The sequence below is a fragment of the Populus nigra genome, chromosome 6, assembly GCF_951802175.1.
Source record: "Populus nigra chromosome 6, ddPopNigr1.1, whole genome shotgun sequence".
In the NCBI taxonomy this organism is placed as follows: domain Eukaryota; kingdom Viridiplantae; phylum Streptophyta; class Magnoliopsida; order Malpighiales; family Salicaceae; genus Populus; species Populus nigra.
This window is the reverse complement of record NC_084857.1, coordinates 13,733,556-13,752,589: the sequence shown is the minus strand read 5'-3', so window position 1 is coordinate 13,752,589 and position 19,034 is coordinate 13,733,556. Positions and strand designations below refer to the sequence as shown.

At 36.3% G+C, this 19,034-nt stretch overlaps 2 protein-coding genes across 3 annotated transcripts; both read right to left on the bottom strand.

The window, feature by feature from the left end:
- Nucleotides 1-1,480: 1,480 nt before the first annotated feature.
- On the bottom strand, nucleotides 1,481-11,956 carry LOC133695844 (probable pre-mRNA-splicing factor ATP-dependent RNA helicase DEAH4). Of its 2 annotated transcripts, XM_062117808.1 has the most exons (16): nucleotides 11,603-11,956; nucleotides 11,422-11,514; nucleotides 11,232-11,336; nucleotides 10,903-11,120; nucleotides 9,703-9,755; nucleotides 9,494-9,610; nucleotides 8,954-9,045; nucleotides 8,682-8,768; nucleotides 7,286-7,500; nucleotides 7,027-7,119; nucleotides 6,124-6,247; nucleotides 5,150-5,300; nucleotides 4,723-4,792; nucleotides 3,072-3,232; nucleotides 2,419-2,594; nucleotides 1,481-2,091 (listed from the first exon to the last, which is right to left on the bottom strand). In XM_062117808.1, the coding sequence occupies exons 1-16, from the start codon at nucleotides 11,803-11,805 to the stop codon at nucleotides 1,938-1,940; spliced, it is 2,112 nt and encodes a 703-aa protein (XP_061973792.1). In that variant the 5' UTR covers nucleotides 11,806-11,956; the 3' UTR covers nucleotides 1,481-1,937. The 2 variants fall into 2 exon arrangements, with proteins under 2 accessions (XP_061973792.1, XP_061973793.1); XM_062117809.1 differs by lacking the exons at nucleotides 11,422-11,514; nucleotides 11,603-11,956 and having other exon boundaries at nucleotides 11,200-11,336.
- Nucleotides 11,957-13,344: 1,388 nt separating this feature from the next.
- On the bottom strand, nucleotides 13,345-18,371 carry LOC133697039 (uncharacterized). Its single transcript, XM_062119363.1, has 4 exons — nucleotides 17,988-18,371; nucleotides 16,337-16,612; nucleotides 15,662-15,799; nucleotides 13,345-14,938 (listed from the first exon to the last, which is right to left on the bottom strand). Exons 1-4 carry the CDS (start codon nucleotides 18,309-18,311, stop codon nucleotides 13,394-13,396), a joined length of 2,283 nt encoding a protein of 760 aa, XP_061975347.1. The 5' UTR covers nucleotides 18,312-18,371; the 3' UTR covers nucleotides 13,345-13,393.
- Between the last annotated feature and the right edge of the window lie 663 nt (nucleotides 18,372-19,034).

The following is a 19,034-nucleotide window of genomic DNA, read 5'->3' as shown; positions in this document are numbered from 1 at the left end:
AAATAGGCTCGCAACTACCATTGTGCATGAGAAATCAAGGATCCACATATTTCTTGGCGCCCCTTGCGGCATTGCCCAGCAGAATATGTCTCGTGATAGATTAATTATTACACACACACACATCGATTTTCAGGCAATGTATGGCATTCAAACTATACTTTAAAACATGATTAACATAACCATTCAAACTATATTTCTATAATTTCAGCTCATATAATTAACAATAATTAAATATAGAGCACGATGTGCTATTATATAATTAAAAACACCAAGCTTCTCAAATTAGTGATGGTGGAAGATGATTGGGCTCATACCCTCCCTCCTCTTCAGGTAATCAACAGCGCGTAGGTGTGCTCTTCCCAACACTTGTTTCACACTTCCACATGAACTTTTGCTCTACTTGACTACTTGCATGCAATAACTTAATCAAGAGTTAAGACCATGGGCATTAACTTGCACGTGGAACACGAAAATAATTAATTCATGACATCTTCGTCTTTGGTATCATCATCCACGTATAATTTGTTTTTACTTTACATTAATATTTTATTATTATTTTAAAATATTTTAATGCAGTAATATCAAAAATAATTTTTAAAAAATAAAATTTTAATATACTTTTAAGTAAAATATATTTTAAAAAATAATTATTATTATAGACTGCTGAGCATGCCCGAAATCCATGCTTATCATAGCTAATAGTAGAAGATCGCTTTCCTTGATATCCAGACTGTTTGAAAGTGACCATTTAATGAACTCTTATTGGTAATCCAACCTCTTGTGCTTGATTCAATGACCCAGTTGTGAGCCTCATCTCCTAGCTGGCAGGGCACCTTCTATAATTGCTAATAAATAAATAAATAAATAAAAGTAATTGTGTCTCACATGCTCAAAGAAATAATAAATAATAATAATAAAACTTCAGGGGCATTAATTTAGTTTCTACCTCCATCTCCATAATTAGAAAAGGTGGCATATTTCTAACACTGTTATAATGGAAAAAATTAGCCTGGGGTGCACTTCAACCATATTTTTAAATATTTTATTTTATTTTATTTTGCTTCAAATTATTTTATTTTGTATTTTTAGATATTTTAATTTTTTTAATAAATTAATAAAAAAATAAAAATTTAAAAACAATGTCTTTTATTTTTCCAAAAACCCTCTTATCCCAAGCACCAACCGGCATGGATGGAACCATATGTCGTTTATGCGTGTCCTGATTGAGATGGTAATGTTGTAGATGGAATGTTGTTCTGAAACTTAAATAACTCCATGATTTTGATATCAATACATTTTAAAAATTCTCATCGTTTAATCGAATATAATATAGTTGATTTAATCAATTTTTTCTCCCAATAATTCTTGAGTCTCTAAAGAAATATTATTAGGTTTCTTTTGGGGGGGGGGGTGAATAATTTTTGTAATTGTAATTATAACATACCGTATTAAATTATAACAATGGATGGAACTAGGTCTCTTTCAGCTTTGAATTTCTATTTTTAGAAATTAAACACAACATGCTAGTAGTTTGAATCTCAAATTTCAAGATTTATATCTGCTTCTAGAGAACCACTAGAAACTTCCTCAGTGGTTATACTGTGAACGGACAAGGAACACAAAAATGGCTGACACGGTGTTTAAGCCACGACACTGAATAGCATGGGTCAGAAAATATGCTACTTGAAGACCAAAATAACGGGTCAGTGGTGTATAACTCCACTTTGTAAGCGTGCAGTATCTCGTCTCCAAGGGCCCGTTGATCATAAATCTGAAATGTTGACAGGAGGCCGCTGAAAACGAGAGGGAGGGTGAGGGGGAGTCACTGACCTGATGCGTCCCCGTCAGTATTTTCATTTGGCAGGCCCCACACAACCGACGGGGAGAACCCAGGAGCAATATTTTATGCCAATCCTACTCTATCTGCATTGCTTAGCTCATTTCTTTCCTTTACGAGCAAGAAAGCGATCCCTAGCTGCCTGAATTCTACTTTCACGGTCATCTGGAACTCCAGTAACAGCCTCCTCTTTCTTTGGCAAGGAGGAGACCTTTGTCTCACTTTCCTCTCTAATACTATGACCAGATCCCCCACTGCAAAATAAATAAATAATAACTCAATATTGTCAGCACTATTGTCTTCTGTCCTTGCTTGCTGGCTTGAGGGATTGGTAAAACAAAACTAGCAATCTTACTAAGAAAGAGGGTTAATGGAAGGAGACCAGATAAGAATTATCTTTTCCTGGCTTATGGTGAAAGGCCATGGGGAGATACTGTCTGTGATCCATGGATCTCAGATTGGAGAAAGGAAAATGAAAAATGAAAGGAAAAGATATAGGGATATTTTAATTGGAGAATGAGGTTGGAACTAGAACTACGCCCACCCTCCTATTATAAAAATTGCATATTTATCAAATTTACCTTAGCTTGTCGATATTCAGTTTCTCAAGCTTCTTCAAAATGGGGTTGACCCATGGCATCTCTACAGCACATACATTGCGCATAAATGGACGGGAGGTGGCAATGAGTTCATGATACACAACGTAGTTTGGAAACATTCCATCTTCATCTGTTTTCAGAGTGGAGGATGGATGCACCTGAAACCACAATTTTCAGTTGAAATGGAAGATGACTTTAAATATCACAAATAGTAGATGTGATATAAATAAATTTACAGATCAACTTTACTATTATCAATTCAATGTTGTTTTTTTCCTTTTTCAGAATACACATGCAATTGTCGCAAAAAACATGTATCTATATCTCGAAAGAGAGGAACTTAGGACCTTTAGTTTCTGTTTCTTTTTCTTTTTATTTATCATGAGGACCTTTAGTTTCGTACCAAATGCCTCAACCAACAATTCACCTTTCTTCTCCTTTTAACATAAACCAAATAAAGCTTTTATAAATCTCTTTTCATGAATTAAATACAAGGTTATCAAACATGATTGCACTAAACTCTGAAGTTCAGTCATGCAACATGTGGAATCAAATTGACCAAATTCATTATTATGCCCATATGAACAACAGCTGGTATTCAGAATATAATAACTACCATATAAGAGCTTCAATACCTGAACTAGTTGTGGCTTGAAACCTATAGTTCTATAGCCATTGTGTTGTACCATTCTCTCGGCAAGCTTATTTGCATAGCCAACACACAAAGCCTTCCTCAAATTCTTGTAATCCCGTTGTCTTTCTTTATATCTTTCATTTGTTCGTACATTTAATGACCCTGCTTCCACATAAACACAATTTCAGTTCAAAATACACACGCACAGCATAAACATAATCCATTAGGATAGTGAAGCAGAAAAATGTACATGGAAGAATACCTCCCAACTAACTAGACAGAAAATTCAAAGTGTAAAATGCAGAAGATCTTACACACGTTCTCTTACTCCACACAGATGAAGAATGATCAAGTTCATTTGTGTTTAACTTGTGCTAAAAATACATAAGATGATTAAGAAAATGTAGGCAACTACAGTGTGGTTAAAAGTGCAAGGCACTTTAGGTTGCTAAATGCTTCATCACAAAATGTGCCAGCCTGGACTCTCACCAGGATGAAGCTAGGAGCTAGTTTACTGATATGTATATATAGACAGACTTTATAGATGTTCACACGTGCACTACAAAGAAATTAAGCAACTACAGAAACACTAATATGATCATCAAATAAAAGCATTTGTTCAACATAAAAGTTTAACACTGTCATCCTTGTAAACCCATTATGAAGTGAACAAAATTCATTTTAATATCACACCACAAACACTATTTAAATATCACCACATCAATATCATATGAAGTGCAGGGTAGGGTAGAGAGTTGTGGTTAATCCCGAATGTGGCTGCTAATTGGTGGTTTTCAAGGGAAGGCAAAACCCCAGGGGGTTAATTTCATCAGCATCCACTGCATCATCATCATCAACATCCATTCTCTCCTCTCCTCCATCACTAGATTCATAGCCTTCAATCTCATCCTTTGTTTCCTCTGGAATCAGCCTCTTCCTTTTTAACATTTGCTATGAACTTGACTACTTTGCACTTGTATTTGTGCTTGTTTGTTTCCTTCTGTATCTCCATCTCCACATTTATGAAGCCCCAAATTTTCTTACCAGTTACCATATCACTTCATGTCAAATTGTCCTCACTAAATACCAAACATGTTCTGTGACTGTATTTGAAGTGTCAACACCAGTGATGTCACAACGTGCTTGCTGAGGTACCAGGTCAAGGCACACTGTTAGAACCTCAAATGCCAATAGGCAAGGCAGTTTGCTAAGGTATTGCAGGCCTGCACTTCTCATGGAGCATTGGGCATGGGAGGTACTTGCCTAGCTAATTTGTCTCTTACAAAATTCCTTGTGTTTATTTTGCATTGTTCTCCCATCTGATAGCCTTTCCACCTTACACTGAAGGACTTATTTTACAGGAGGTCAATCATCTTCAATTCAATATTGAGCTAAGAAATTGAGTTGCTATAAATATGAAGGAAAAAATAAATTAGTTCCTCTAAAAAGAAAAGCCAGCAACCAGCAGAACATCTATAACTATGCCCCCAACAATTTCAATGTTACTGGACAACAAAACTAAACATGAAAATGACATCTTGCCAATGAAAGCGATTTAGACATGTGAAATAAAGGATCTATTTTGAAAAAATATCTGTATGATACCATATCACAATATAGGTGTCAATGTTCCTAACAATAGAAGTACTAACCCTTTGCTATTTTTTGCATTAACTGGGACAACTGTCTTCGCACATCTTTGACAAACATCATCCCTCGCACCTACAGATTGTAAACCACATACATTATTAAAGCTAAATACCAGACTGAGTTTGCTGGTATCTATAAATGAATTCTGCAAAAAACTAGGTGCCTTGGCTTCTTTTTACTGCCAAAAGGCCCAGGCATTTGCAAGAAAATGAGGGCAGATATGAATAATCTGTAGCACAGACAGTGCATATTCCTCTGCCTTTCAGCCCAATAAAAGAAATAAATACTTGAAAAAACACACTTGATTTAGAAGTAACTTTTTATCAGATAGGAAAACATGTAATAGTATGACTTAACCTTAGTCTAGCAAAGATGATTTGGAAGTTGGTCAAAATATACCAAGCTTTTACATGCAGAAGAAAAAATTACCTGCAAACCTTTGTCTTTGCACCAGCCAATATCAAATTCGTTTTGATCCCATTGCTCAAAAATCTGTAGCAACTGAACATGATCACCATAACCAGAACCATCAGGAAGGTCAGGGGGAGGGTGTTTCCTCTTCTTTTCATTATTCTTGCTACTGCAGAGTCAAAACCTTAATTAAGCTTTGAGGTGTATGTACACTTTATTACTGTGAGTCAAAGGCACATATATACACATCATAACTGTGAGTCAAAAGACACACAGACACACATCATTACTGTGAGTCAAAGGTGAAACTCAAGTTCAATCTGCAGTTAATTAAAGTGGATCAATTAATTATCAATGCCGGTTTTCAGCCTTCAATAGTTTAGGTATTTAAGAAGGCAACGTTTGAATACAGAAAATACTCTTTTTTTTAGCAACAGAAAAGCACAGATAGGTGCCACACCCAGCGTTGAATGTTGATTCGAGTAACTGTTTAGCATGGAAAAATTATTAACATCTTGACTTTTCTAGACACCAACAGAAACCTATGACTATCCACAAGCGGTGTTCCTTTAGTTAAACAAATTAGCATTGGCACATGGTTCTCAAACAATTTTTAGATTCAGATCACTGATATTAGGATCCAGCATCTTTAGTGATGCAAGATAATATCTCAAAGTAGGAATAAGAAAGACAAGCATAATTTAGGTTATTAGTAGCACAAAAAATGCAAAAGGCAATGGGGTCACAAAACATGCAGCTCAACAAAAGATCAGGAGACAAGCAAATAAACATATAAAGGAATATAAGCAGCAGCTATATTATTTTACTCATTTAGCTTTTCCTTTTCATTTTCTCTATTTTTTTTGGCTTTGCAAAGTTGAGATGTTACCTATACTGACAGTAGTCAATTCCAAAATAAAAGACATGATTTGAAATAATAACAGCTTCGAAAAAGCCAAAAAGGACCATCTAGTGCATAGATACAAACTAACCTTTGTCCAGCAAGTAACGTGGTTTCCGCTGACAACATGGCAGCAACAGTCAAAGCCTGGGATAAGCAACCATTCTCATTTGCCTCCATCAAGGTTCTTGAAAGTGAGGGTTCTAGTGGAAGTTCTGAGTCAAAAGAAGATAATATTGTCAGCAAACTAGTGACATAAAATTTTATTTTATAGATATCAAAAGCATGCAAAATTTTAAAACTGCTTAGAATAACAAGATTTTTGCTGATGAGTGAGCATTAGAAGTCAAGAAAAATAGAAGGATTAGCTAGCATTAGAAGTTTATGGAACTCATGGCAGTAGATATTCCAACATTTTTGTTGTGGATGCTCATGGTAATTGGGCATCAAGACACTGGTTGTGTGGAAATTTGTGTTGGTAGTTCTGAAAGTCTTTCCTTTTCTACTCTTACATAACTGTAACTTGTAAAAAAAGAAAACGAAAAATACAATTTGCAGATTTCCCAACAGAACTTCAATAAGACCGAGAATTAACTCCAAAGCTATTCAGTTTGTAGTTGATGGGAGGAGATTCAATCCTTTCCAAATAACTGCATGTGGATAAAGTAAACACTACCACTAATAAGTGGACCCTGACCACCACCACAAGATGGCAAGTGATATGACAAATATAGTTCACTCAAACAAGAGAAGGTCTAATAAGATGATGAGTAGGCAGCTGTTGATAGCAAGAAGATTAATGCAATACTCACTGGAATGGAAAAAAATGGATATAACAGAAAAGATGGAAGGCTGTGATGCATTAGAGCAACTGATATTGGTTCAACTTTTCAAAGCAAATTTGACAAAACCCCAATAAAGCACTCTAAATTATGGGCACACTCACGAATTTAGTGAATAGGAGCAAATAATGAGAGGGATTAAAATCCATTACCAGCCATCGTTTGTCCAACACTTGTGATCAAACCAGTATCGTCTATGGCATCAATGAGATATAGCTGCTTTAAAGCATCTTCTAGTGACTCAACTGAAACAAAGATAATCAGATTTAGGTTTCATATACTATATAGAAGAAAACACAAATGGTTCACTTATGCTCTCTAGGGTCTAGTTTTTTCTTAGCAGAAGGGAGAGGGGATATAGATGTTGGTTGAGAACTCGGATTTTAGACCAGGAACATGTTAATTGCTTACATGAAGGGGGATCGAGAAAATCAAACTTGAGAATGTCAATATCTGGCAGATCTAATGATTTCAAGTAAAGAACACTCCCAGCAAGAGAAGACCGCTGTATTTCAGGAACTGTTACATCAAGCAATTCTTCTTGGTAAACCTCAGAGGAATATAGCCGATAGCACTTTCCAGGTCGTGTTCTTCCAGCTCGTCCTGCACGCTGATTTGCCTGCACTCTGCAATCAAGTAAGCCAGAAAAGTTACCTTATTGCCAAAGGAAAAATACTTGCAGAATTAGTATGTTTGGTGATGCGTCTCCAGTACGTTTGCAAAAGTCTTTTGGGAGGAAAAAGCATCATGCATTTGACATCTTCATATCAAAACCATCCAGAAGCACCCAAAAAACATCAATTTGTTGGTTTTTCAACCCAGAAGCACTTGAAACACTTTACCAAACAACCCTTAGTATTTACAAAAAGATAACTGGGAGGGTAAAGTGAAGCATGGGTGCTATGATATCTCAATAACTTTGTTCCTTTTCTTTTGGAAGTAAATAAAATAATATGGGAAAAAAAATCCCAGAGAAGGGGTGGAGAAACCCTTGGTACTTTTCTCGCTGTATAGCTGGTCAGTGATGAAATGCAGGCTTAAATCCATTGCACAGAAGCACTAATGTAATAGAACTATGGTAATATTGCTGCTTTTAAGCGGCATGTACAGACACAAAAAATAGATGATTTTCAACTTATTAGCCATACCTAACACTAAAAATAAGCATTCCCTGCAAAATACGGGAATCAGGCGCCCAGAATACTCTGAATCCAATTTCTCATGGCACAAGTGTGCCTATAAAAAGATTGAGAATCTACTAAGTAATAACCAGAACACTTATATAAACACTTTGTGTCAGCTTAGTGGTCATGTAATGTATGTCTCAAAACATAAAATGAAGAATGATGACAAGAGGTTGTTGTAAGAACACAGCTTTGTTGATAATGACAAGCATGGTCTTGTAACAAAAAAGGTTTCTAGATACATTTTTCCAATTCATCCCCAACTTCTTTGGATATAGTTAAAAGCAAACAAAGACAAATAAAGAAAAAGAAAAAAGGAAACAGTAAGAAAGCAAAACCATAGTTACCAATTTGAGTAAGCAAATTGATTGCAAAATGCATTTGCTCAGATATATGACATTGAGTGAGGCTGGCAGAACAAATCTCTTCTTTACCTTCTCATCAATCTCAATGACCACCATTTAACACAAATAAAATTGTATTGCACAATGGGAGAAAGAGAGCCTCAGAACAAGATTTTGTCGTTAGAAACAAGACTGACTCAAGCATGAAAAACAAAAGAGTACAATATTTTCAAGTATAAGGTAAAAAATAAATAAATAAAATTCAATTAGACTGCTTACTTGCTAATTTGAACAATATCGAGAGAATACATGCCGGTTGACGGGTTGTATTGCCGTTGCTTTACATATCCAGAATCAATAACGTATCTGTCATTGAAACATAATTTGCAACCAAAATAACAGATTAGAGTAAAGAAGGCAAATGAATCAGTGAAAGAACAACAATCTTGACATGAAAATTGCATTAAACAAAATAAACATGCACAAATTGCATAAAGAATACAACTACAACAAAAGGCACTTGTACATGATAAGTGTCTGATTGTCCTTACACAACACCATCAACAGTCAAAGAAGTTTCAGCAATATTTGTTGCAACGATAAATCGCCTACAGTTTGGAGGTGGAGGGCTAAATACACGCACCTGAAGAGTCATGGGAAACACATGGCTGTCAAACACAAAAGTATAATGAGATTTTAAGCCCCGTGATCTACATCTCAAGAAATTAAAATGGACTCCAGCCTGACTTTCAAATAGTTGAGAGAGAAAGTTGTGCATGTAAGTGAGAATGAGAAGACAATGACATCTCAAAAGGAAAATATGCACTTTGGGATTATTTCTACCGCACAAGAACAACAGGAAATGCTGGGTAAGATTCCTGTTAGGTTTGTCAATTCATTAGTTTCTTTTTCGCTTGATTAAACGGTGTGAAAGACTCAAAATTTTAGTTCAAAGACAGACAAAAATCTGAAAGGTATCAATATGAAATGGAATGATCCCAAAAGGTATCCCGACGATTGCAGGCATAGAGTTCAATAAATAAGCCTACTTGGTTTCATTTGCGGACAAAAAGCAAAAATGAAAGACCTGCCTGCAGTTCAGGTGGTAAAGAACCATGAAGTGGAAGGATAATTGCATCCATGCAGGAGCCTTCCTCTAGGCTTTGAACTCTATCCTCCAACTTTGAAACCAACTTATCTATATCATCCTGCACAAGGCCAAAAGTGACTTTTTACAATCCATAGCAACACAAAACTTTTAATCATCAAAGCAGAAGGGTAGAGCCGAATTCAACATCACCTGTCCGGTCATGAAAATTAAGACATCACCTTCTGGTTCCCGAACATGTATATCTGAGAGGAACAATTGGCAGAAAAACCTCATCAACAAGCTAACTTACCAAACAAAAAATATAATTCACAAAACATTGCAAGTCACTGCCCTTTTCAATATATTGAAACCAGAGAGGAGCGTATGGTTACTAGGAATGTGAGGTATTTCAGATGTATTTAGCAAGAAGCACTCAAAAAATACATCACTATCATTTCCTATATAGTATATGTAGATATTGGCAACATTAGCTGCCAGCAGAAAACAAAGCGGACAGCTAAAAACAAATTCTACCCACCTACTTATCAACCCAAACAACTTTACTGCAGATTTACTCAAAGCAATTAGATCCCAATCCCAATACATTTAGGGTCAGCTATTCATTTCCTTCATTGTTTGATCCATGTCAGATAAGATGTAACTAACTTAATGCTGCTGTCAACCAATGACAACACCCCTGTATCTGAGCTTCAGAACGGCAGTGCTGGATGCAGCATAATTTCTACAGCTAATTGAATACGAAAATAACAAAATAAGCACTGAAAATGAAAATACCCTCAATTTCACCCTAATTAAGATGGCAACTGAAACTTTTCATTGAAGGTAGCTTAAAATTCCTTTAGTACTCTGAACAGTGAACAGAAGATTGCAACCCACTTTGTAATTTAAATTTGTATTAGTGAAATCCTATATTAAGGCGCAAGAGATGTTAAAGTTAATTTATACTGTAGCAAAACAGAGCACAATAAAGATTGAAAACCTGATTGGTGGTGGTGAATGATAAGCATCTGGAAACGAGTGGAAGAATAGCTACAAATTCTTGAAATATGCTCATTTTTGCTATTTGAACAAAATTTCAATCAAAATCAGTGCCAAGATTGTTTAAACTTACACTCTATAAATGTCAATCCTGGACCTATATCGGCTGCAATTACCTAATTAATCCATATCGGCTGCAGCTACCTAATTAATACCCAGTTTGTTTATAGAATTGGCAAAAAGAAGGAGATATTTTTAGATGAATAACACCAGAAACATGTCCATTTAACGATTTCCCACTATGTACTATGGATGAATATTAAATGATGGGGATGTATAGTAGGAATCTCTAGGGGAATGAAACATGGCATTAATTGAAGCCAAACACAAAGGAATATTGTCTCTTCATACCCATAGCTGTTCTGAAAGAAGACTCGATATAGCTTTTAGGACGCTCCTCACTGTACAATATTTCCACCGGGTATAACTTTCCAGGGACATTCAATACAGGGCAGTCCGAAAAGAATTCTGATACTTTTTCACCATCGAGAGTAGCTGAAGTGATGAGAACCTTCAATTTGGAGGCACGCATTTTAACCAAACGTTTCACCAGTCCCATCAAAATATCCCTGAGGGAGGATCAGTTGATAAACATAGTGGACATATGATTAAAAAAAGAAGAAGAAGAAGAAGAAGAAGCAATATTACCAAACAAAGCATATTTCAAAGGCCTTCCTTACGTGTTCAAACTCCTCTCATGAGCTTCATCCAATATGATCACTGAATACTGATTAAGCTCCGGGTTCGACAGACATTCGCGAAGGAGCACTCCATCAGTAAGGTACCTGCGCAGTTCACCGTGCTATAATTAATAAGACATGACAAACGACGAAATTAAAAAATATATATAGTAGGATTGAGCTCCATTACTTGATCCGGGTCAAATCTGAAGTTCTGTCTTCAAATCGAATGGCATAACCCACTTCCTCCCCAAGAGTAACGCCGAGCTCCTGCGCAACGCGTCTGTTAAAGAACCATACGTACAAGTTTAGTCAGCAGCAACAAAGTTAGCAAACACACGAAGAAGTTTGTTGGAAGCTGTTGTTGAGACCTTGCAACGGAGACGGCGGCGACTCGCCGGGGCTGAGTGACGGCAATAATTCCGGATTTGGTGTAGCCTCTGCGGTGAAGCATCTGAGAGAGTTGAGTACTCTTTCCTGAACCAGTCTCTCCAATTATCACTACCACAGCATTATCTTCCACGGTTTTCATTATTTTGTCTTCGAATTGCACTATAGGCAGATGACTCGCCATTTGATAGAAAACAAGAAGAAATTGACCTACAGCTTGACAGGAAGAGACTGCCCTCTTCTTGAACCTCAACTCTGTCTCTGCTGCTTGCTACTTTTCAAAGCATGCCCCTTCTCGTTCTTTGGAATGTCGTTTAAGATATCTGGGACCGACTCGTCGTCTCCTTATTAGTGGTCCAATTGCCATCTTAACGACGTGTCACCTTTTCCCTACCGGTTAATATATTTTGCGTCTAGCTTCTTATAAAGAGTAGATTATTACTTATTTAGTCCCTGGTTTATGATTATATTGTAGGTTAGTCCTTATGGTTTTGAAAATGGTTAAAAAATCAAGATGTCCAAATTTTTTTTCTAAAAAACCCTTTATATTTTGTTTTATATAGGTAACAAATAAATAGGTAATAGGAAAACAAGTAATTAATTGTAGCGGATAAGTAAGTCATAAAAATACAAAAAACAAATAGGGATTAGATATGGAGGTTTTACAACCGAAGGGATTTAACTGATTATTTTGCTACAACACAGGGCTAAATAATAGTTTTCTTGCCAAACTGTTTAGACGACCCTTTCTTACCAAAAAGAAAAATGAAAAAAATTTGTTGGATATATTCATGTGTTAATCACTTTTTAAAAAAAAATTAGATACATTGGATCAACTTTAATGCACCAAACTAAGTTCGACTAAGTTAGATGATGATAAAACTGTATTCTACATTGTCAAATTTAATTTGATAATAAATTTATTTTAATAAAATACAAGATTAAATGTTGATTGCATTTCAAAAATACTTTTGAAAAAATTTAAAATTTTTTATTTTTTATTTTGCTTTAAATTAATATGTTTTTGATGTTTTTAAATCATTTTGATACGATGATATTAAAAATAATTTTTAAAAAATAAAAAAAAATATTATTTTAATATATTTTAGAATAAAAAATATTTTAAAAAACAAATATTATTATATTTCCAAACACATTTATTATATCATTTCGTTATATAAATATGAAAAACAATATAAAACCTAGTGGGCTAATAACCGAGTCATAAGTTACGCTTGAATTCAAAATAATATTGTTTTAGAAAAATTTAATTAAATTTTAACCGGTAAATTTTTATCCAGTTTAATTTAAAATTCGATCACGACTTAGGGACGAGTTTTGCTATTAATCTCGGCCGAATTTAACAACACTGATCGCCAAACCCAGTAAGGCTAAGCATCTTCTTGTTTGTTTGTTTATATATATATATATATATATATATATATATATATATATATATATATATATAAAACACGCCTAGCAGTTTCATATTTACACCCAGTTAGATTATTAGTGGAATTCCCATGTTGAAAAGCCGTGCATCATTGGAAGCTAGCTTCCTCAGAACACCTGTTTTCCCTCTGCCAGGGTACCGGCAGCCCTCGAAGGCAAAGCAAATTTCGTGGAGCAACTGGAGACCAAAAGCTTTACGATGCCAAGGTGCAGAGGAATTACAATAGAAATTGCTAGGAGAAGAAGTATTAATTTTTCCAGGCACAGCCTATTCGCGTAAACATGCAGCAAAGCATTTTATTTTATTTACGATCCAAAGGTCACTCTTTTTTCTTGCCAAAAATGGCTTCTCTCGTGATCAGCTTGATTCCCCTCACCCACAGTTCGGCCATTTCAACCCCACCTTCACACACAAAGTGCACCTCCCTGTTCTTTGTAGTTATCACATGGAACATTCCTGGGTCCTCAACATCAAGCTTTTTACGACGATTCCAGCGGAATTTTGTGCTTGGACCAACCTCAGCACCCTTGCAAACTACGTTTCTCTTGCTTGACTTTCCCCATCGCAGAGCCCCAGAAGCATCTACCATCCTCAATAATTTGTAATGAGGAGCCCCTTTTCCACACTTTATGTGCTTCTTTACACGATTCCCCTCCAGAACAAGTTGTCGAGAAAGCTCATCCAATATTACATGCTCTGCCTCATTTTTATAACCATTCTTCGTTGCAAGAGACAATGCAGTTTCACATCTTTCGTTCTCAATATCGCATTGAGCCCCACGAGAGATTAGAAGCTCACACACCTTACCATGCCCTTCCCTTGCAGCTAGCATTAGTGGAGTGTATCCATCGCCATCCGATGCATTGACATCATAACCCTTTCTAGCTAAAATACAAACCAAATCTAAGTCTCCCCTGCGTGCTGCACGATGTAGAGCATGAATGCTGGCGGAATAGTTATATCCCTCTTTGAGTGCGTACTCTATCATCACCTTTTCAATTGCCTCGCCATGTTGGTTTAACTCTGATAAGCTGATTGCCGTGTCACCAAATCTGTTCTGAAGCTTTATATTAGCTCCAGCATAGACAAGCAACCGGAAAGCCTCGATGTAACCATTAGCTGCTGCAGTCATGGCAGCAGAGAATCCATCATCATCTTGTTCATCAAGATCAATATAGGACTGCTCAATAAGTTTTTTCAGGGCCTCAACAGCATTTGCTTGAACCACACACTTTAAAGGGGAAAACACTGCAGCATTGCTTGACTTGGCACTCTTCCCGTCTCGAATCGCATCTACCACAGCTTGCTGAAAGCCAAGAGCCCATCTAGCTGACCTTGCTATTGAGCTAGCAGACAGACCAGCTGAATTAACCAGACCAAGATCAGCACCAGCTGAGACAAGAACTTTTAGGCACTCTTCTTGCCTGTACCTAGCACATATCATTAAGGCAGTTTCTCCGGAATCTGTTCTAGAGTTGAGATCACAGCTAGCAAAGACCAGCTGTTCAAGAACTTTCAGTGTTCCAAGCCGTGCAGCTAAATGCACTGGACGTAAATCATTTTTCAAAGTTGTTTTCACTGGAAGTTCTTTATCTGCACCGCAATTGAGTAACACTTCTGCTGCCCGTGCATTACTGCATAGAATGGCATGGTGGATGAGAGTTCTCCCAAAGTGAGGGATGTTAGGAGAGAGGTGCTCAAGGAGCATGCGCAATATAGCACCACTGGCTTCAAAATACTCCACAGCACACCAGGTGATTGAATACGCTTCAGCTAGTCCTGCACCAACTCGGAATTCTTCCCCGGTGTCCATGTCCCAAGACCAGGCTCCCAGTCTCACCTTCATGTCCGTCCCAACTCCAACCTGTTTCCAGTTTCCAAAAGTTAAAAACCATGGCGAATGATCAGCAGTACTTGTGCTAAAATAAGAATGTTCAATCAATAAATTACTTTCTCTAATATACCGACAAAGTAAGGTCATGTCAGAAAATGGCAAACATGAGGACCGCCATAGAAGTATATTGATTTCATTCATATATAGCACATTTCACTGAAGCATACCTAAGGACCCCATACTCCGCACCCACCCATACAAATACTTGGTAACAGAACCTTTGTTGTCGTAAGAATGTATGACCAGATTAAATTCTCAAAAAATGACACCATTCAAGCAACAGAATAATTTTACATATCTTGTACACCCTCATGCGTCAAGAAGAAACCAGACTAACCTTCAAAAGCTATAAACCTAAGGACTTGCTAAGCACATACACAAAGCAAAGCGTGGTTCTTCAGTGCCTATAGGATTTCTCATGTGTGGACAAAATTAAATACATTAAATCTAGTTAGGGGAGGTAAATGCTCCGACTGATGGTTCAATTCTTCCATTAATAACTCCATTTTATGAAAATATTCTGACAAGGCACAATTCACACTTCAAGCAACAATATCAGGTTGCATAGCTTCACTGGTCCTACACTTCGAACATGTTATCCTTGATACATGCCATTTTGACTAGGATCGCTAGAAGATCCATCTTTTATGATGAGCTTCGTGAATTGTGATAGTTAGGAACCAAAATGTTTACCTGCAGCAGCAATCTAACAACAGAGATCTGTCTACTAACAATGGCAGCAGCAAGTGCATTACAGTCAACATTAGCATGAAGTGGTGGCTTAGAAGATCGAAGCAGAACCCTATCGATTGCACTGGCATCTACTCCACACTGTCACAACTTTAGAGTCTCAGTGTAAATTCGCAATATCAAATTGGTTCGCTTAAACTCAACACTGCTATGCAAAGCAAAGTCAGAACAACCGTTTAGTCAGAAATATTGCTCTTGGATAAAAATTTGAAGCGATTTTCTCATAACAATAATACAGCGGACCATAAATGCTCACTGTTGGGTTATGTTACTATTTCTCTTCACAGATAAAAGCAAGTCAAATTGACAAGTGATATACTTGCTGGAAGAAAAGGTGAATCGATGCTAAAATGCTGCAACTTATATCAAACATTCATTAGAAACAAAGTAAAAATCTGGTAAAGGTGCATTATTTTGATCCGTTAAAAGGGTTGTCAAGGAATCTAATATCCTTCAGAATCCTGTCATAGTTTCTCAACTCGTCAAACCCTTGAAATCAGTACCAGTTTCTAGTGTGAAATTGATTAACTCAAAGTTTTTTGAAGTACTGAAGTTATACCTTTTCAGAAATCTGCAAGTCTACTATGCGGAGCTTTTTAAGTGACATGAGTGGGTTACCTTGACGAGTGTGTCGACTACATTGGCAAACCCTCGACAGCATGCAGATACAAGTGCATGAACAGCAACTTGTGGGCGTATCAAGTCAGACCCCATGAGCAGCTCTGCAGGCCTGGCCTGCCCAAGGTAGCTTGCCTCTAATAAAGCCTCCTCGCATGCCTCCTGAGATGCCCCAGATTTCACTAGTATGTCTAATATATCCAAATGCCCCTCCCTTATTGCTGCTGTTGTGGAATAGCCTCGAAACAGTTTCTGATTTACATTGGCTCCAAGACTCTGTCACGCAGCACGACAAATTTTTAAGCAGCAAAAAGGCATCATCAAGCAGCAAATTATACCGCCAGTGAAAAAGATAAATGTGGTGCCGTCATCAAGCACAGCAAGAGCCAGCTACGATATAAACCATTAAATTGAAACGGCATCATCAATTACTAAGTTAATAATAGTTCCATTCAGTGCCAGAATATAACAAGTCAGAAATATGATTCAGCAAGCAAGAAAGGATTTTTTTTTTTTTTGTCATACAATTATTCTTCTTTTTTTTGAACATGAATACAGAAAGGTTCTTGTAACGTAAAAGTAATATGTGCAAGGTGTAATAGTATAGAATGGTAAAAGTCATGACAGAAACTACCAGTAGAGGGGGGAAAAGTCCTGGCCCCGATATCTCAAATGAATCAAATCTATGATCTGACCTCACCCTCTGCAGTTAACAGGACAGTATAGCAGGTGGAATATTATAAAGGGAAAAGCTATGTTTGATTGAGCCCAGATTTTAGATAAGCTCTCTGCAGGATCTTGGTGAGCAGGATTGTACTTGGCATTTGTTACGTTGAAGATTCCAAGTATCCAAAGCAGGCAGTTGTTGAAATAGCTTTCAGACTTCTGTATAGTGGAGTGAAATTATTCTCTAGTATTTGGATTTTGAACACAATTATAACTTAGTCCTTTATATTTGAAACCCTATAACTTAGTTCCTTAACTCTTGTAGACTCTTGAGGGGCTAATTATAGTTTTTTTCAAAATCAGGGACCAGAGAATAATTTACTTGTAGTGAATGTTGAGAAGATCATGAAATCTGCAGCATACGTCACGTGATCTCTCGGAGGCTTATTTGTCAGGTTTTTTTTCCTAGATATTTCTCAGTGCACGCGTCACGCGTTATGCAGAATTGAAGTGAAAAAAAATAATTAAAATAAATTTATACACATCCTTACGGATTTATCCCAGTTACACATTTTTACACCCAAATCATTCCTCATTATGGCAATCCTCAAGTAATTGTAAGGATTAATTTTTCTTAGATTTTTACCGTTACTAATTTAAGGAATTTGTTGATGCTATTGCCATATTTCTAGCTGGAATCACAATGATCAAAGTTCAAATTTAAAAAAAAATCTCCATAATCAAAATGTTTTATCATTTACATGCGAAAAAATATACATCAAGATGATTTATTTCGTCACAGAAATAGAAATAAAAATAAAAATAAAAAGAGCAGTGATAATGTCTAAATTCTAAAACATGTTAAACAACATTTTTTTTGTTTTTTTCTGACACGAAAAACGAATCAAACTCTGTTTTGTCTGAAAATGAAGCGAAGGTCTAGCACAGGAAAAAAAAATGAGGGGAGGGGCAGTGAGTTTATTACCAGTAGCTTTCTGACAAGTGTTAAATTTCCGGCATGAGCAGCGAGGAAGAGAGCAGTAACGTCGGTCTTGAACTCCTCGTATTCAACATGAACTTCATGTGCCGCCTCATCGTGCAACAAGACTTCAGTCTTCTTTGACTTCAAGCTGACAGTTCCGATGAAGTTGACGTCCACAAAAGGATCTTCAAGACACTGGAGTGCCAGTTTTAAATCATTATTATGCGAAGCATCGACGAGTTTCTGTGAAACCTCTGCCTGGTAATCAACTGGAAACACCTGTTTTCCGGCTAGAAATACGGCGCCGGAGTTCGCAAATACTGTCATTTCTCTCACTTTTCTGTGTGGAAGACCCCACGTCTCGATCTCGCCTGCGTGCAGGAGAAGAGAGGAGAGGGAGGGTGGTCAAGGAGGGAAAGGAAGCGTTTTATTTATTTTTGGGAGTGGCTTAACCGTGGTTAAATGCTTCGCTAGGACCACGTCGTCACCTGATTGTGGGACCTTCTTGAGTGGGGTCCGGTAATTAATTCTAGCATACATGTTCTCCTCTCTATTTAACGAGGGGCAAAATAATTTTTTTTTTAAAATGTTTTTATAGCATTGTTTTGTGCCATTTGGACGATTGCTCGTTTTTTTTCTACGGTAAGTGTGTTTATAATTTTTTTTTATAAGATATGTTGACCAGAAATTCTTTGGTAATTGAATTGGAGAATTTATTTAGGATCATTTTGATCACATGAAAGAGATTATTATTATTATTATTATTATTATTATTATTATTATTAAGGAAATACTTTATTTTTTATTTGAAAACGTGGTTGCGGTTATTTTTAAAGTAATTTTCACTTGAAAATACATCAAATAATATTTTTTTTATTTTTTAAAAATTATTTTTGACATCAGCACATCAAAATAATTTGAAAACATTCAAAAATATATTAATTTGATGCAAAGAAAAAAATAAAAAAATTTTAAATTTTTAAAAAAATATTTTTAAAACTCAAAAATAAATAAAACATAAATAATAGAACATATTTAAAATATCAAGCT

Excerpts from the sequence above, each read along its gene's own strand:
- LOC133695844 (XM_062117808.1), bottom strand. The coding sequence starts at position 11,805 with ATGGCGAGTCATCTGCCTATAGTGCAATTCGAAGACAAAATAATGAAA. Across the intron at positions 9,611-9,702 it reads TAATTTTCATGACCGGACAG|GATGATATAGATAAGTTGGT; the intron begins GTGATGTTGAAT and ends GGCCTTGTGCAG. Across the intron at positions 9,046-9,493 it reads CTTTACCACCTGAACTGCAG|GTGCGTGTATTTAGCCCTCC; the intron begins GCAGGTCTTTCA and ends ATGACTCTTCAG.
- LOC133697039 (XM_062119363.1), bottom strand. The coding sequence starts at position 18,311 with ATGACAGTATTTGCGAACTCCGGCGCCGTATTTCTAGCCGGAAAACAG. Across the intron at positions 16,613-17,987 it reads CACTTGTCAGAAAGCTACTG|AGTCTTGGAGCCAATGTAAA; the intron begins GTAATAAACTCA and ends GCTGCGTGACAG. Across the intron at positions 15,800-16,336 it reads TAGTCGACACACTCGTCAAG|TGTGGAGTAGATGCCAGTGC; the intron begins GTAACCCACTCA and ends AAGTTGTGACAG.